Below are 1,434 nucleotides of genomic sequence, written 5' to 3' on the forward strand. Positions count from 1 at the left end.
GCACGCCTGCAGCTGAGAGGCAGCTCGCCTAGCTCTGCCCCTGGATTGGCAGCTTCTGTGCCTCTCCCTGGGGTTTTTTCTTTTTTGGCACAGGGGAAGAGTTCCAACCTGAAGAGCAGAGCCGAGGAGAGCAACAGCAGGCTGCAGTGCTCAGAGAGCACCCAGGGACCCGCGGGCCCCAGCCAGGCCAGCCTGCACCTGCCCCTCCCTGCTGGGGCTGTGTCTGGCTTCTGGCACCATTACCTGGTGAGCTGGGCTGCGAGGGGTCGGAGATGTGAGCTGTCAGGTGATGGGATTCTCCAGCCATCCTGATACGCTTGCGTCTGAAGACGTGGTGATGTCATTCATCCCCACTCTCATCCTCTCCTCGATGGCGTCATTCACCTCCACCCTCATCCTCTCTTCGATGGCGTCATTCATCCCCATCCTCATCCTCTCCTTGATGGCGTCATTCATCCCCATCCTCATCCTCTCCTTGATGGCATCATTCATTCCCACCCTCATCTTCTCCTTGGTGATGTCATTCACCTCCACCCTCATCCTCTCCTTGATGACACCATTCATCCCCACCCTCATCCTCTCCTCGATGATGTCATTCACCTCCACCCTCATCCTCTCCTCAATGACGTCATTCATCCCCATCCTCATCCTCTCCTTGATGGCGTCATTCACCTCCACCCTCATCCTCTCCTCGATGACGTCATTCATCCCCATCCTCATCCTCTCCTTGATGGCGTCATTCACCTCCACCCTCATCCTCTCCTCGATGGCGTCATTCACCTCCACCCTCATCCTCTCCTCGATGATGTCATTCACCTCCACCCTCATCCTCTCCTCGATGATGTCATTCACCTCCACCCTCATCCTCTCCTCGATGACGTCATTCATCCCCATCCTCATCCTCTCCTCGATGGCGTCATTCACCTCCACCCTCATCCTCTCCTCGATGATGTCATTCACCTCCACCCTCATCCTCTCCTCGATGATGTCATTCACCTCCACCCTCATCCTCTCCTCGATGACGTCATTCATCCCCATCCTCATCCTCTCCTCGATGGCGTCATTCACCTCCACCCTCATCCTCTCCTCGATGACGTCATTCATCCCCATCCTCATCCTCTCCTTGATGGCGTCATTCATCCCACCCTCATCCTCTCCTCTATGACGTCATTCACCTCCACCCTCATTCTCTCCTTGATGACGCCATTCACCTCCACCCTCATCCTCTCCTTGATGATGTCATTCATCCCCACCCTCATCCTCTCCTCGATGATGTCATTCACCTCCACCCTCATCCTCTCCTCGATGACGTCATTCATCCCCATCCTCATCCTCTCCTTGATGGCATCATTCATCCCCACCCTCATCCTCTCCTCGATGATGTCATTCACCTCCACCCTCATCCTCTCTTCGATGGTGTCATTCATCCCCATC

At 55.3% G+C, this 1,434-nt stretch overlaps 1 protein-coding gene across 1 annotated transcript; it reads right to left on the reverse strand.

Moving 5' to 3' along the window:
- Positions 1-282: 282 nt before the first annotated feature.
- Positions 283-1,140, reverse strand: LOC130024691 (KH domain-containing protein 3-like). The gene has a single exon (XM_056115386.1). The coding sequence runs from the start codon at positions 1,138-1,140 to the stop codon at positions 283-285; it is 858 nt and encodes a 285-aa protein (XP_055971361.1).
- Between the last annotated feature and the right edge of the window lie 294 nt (positions 1,141-1,434).

Source organism: Sorex fumeus, unplaced genomic scaffold (genome assembly GCF_029834395.1).
Source record: "Sorex fumeus unplaced genomic scaffold, SorFum_2.1 ptg000029l, whole genome shotgun sequence".
Taxonomy (NCBI): Eukaryota; Metazoa; Chordata; class Mammalia; order Eulipotyphla; family Soricidae; genus Sorex; species Sorex fumeus.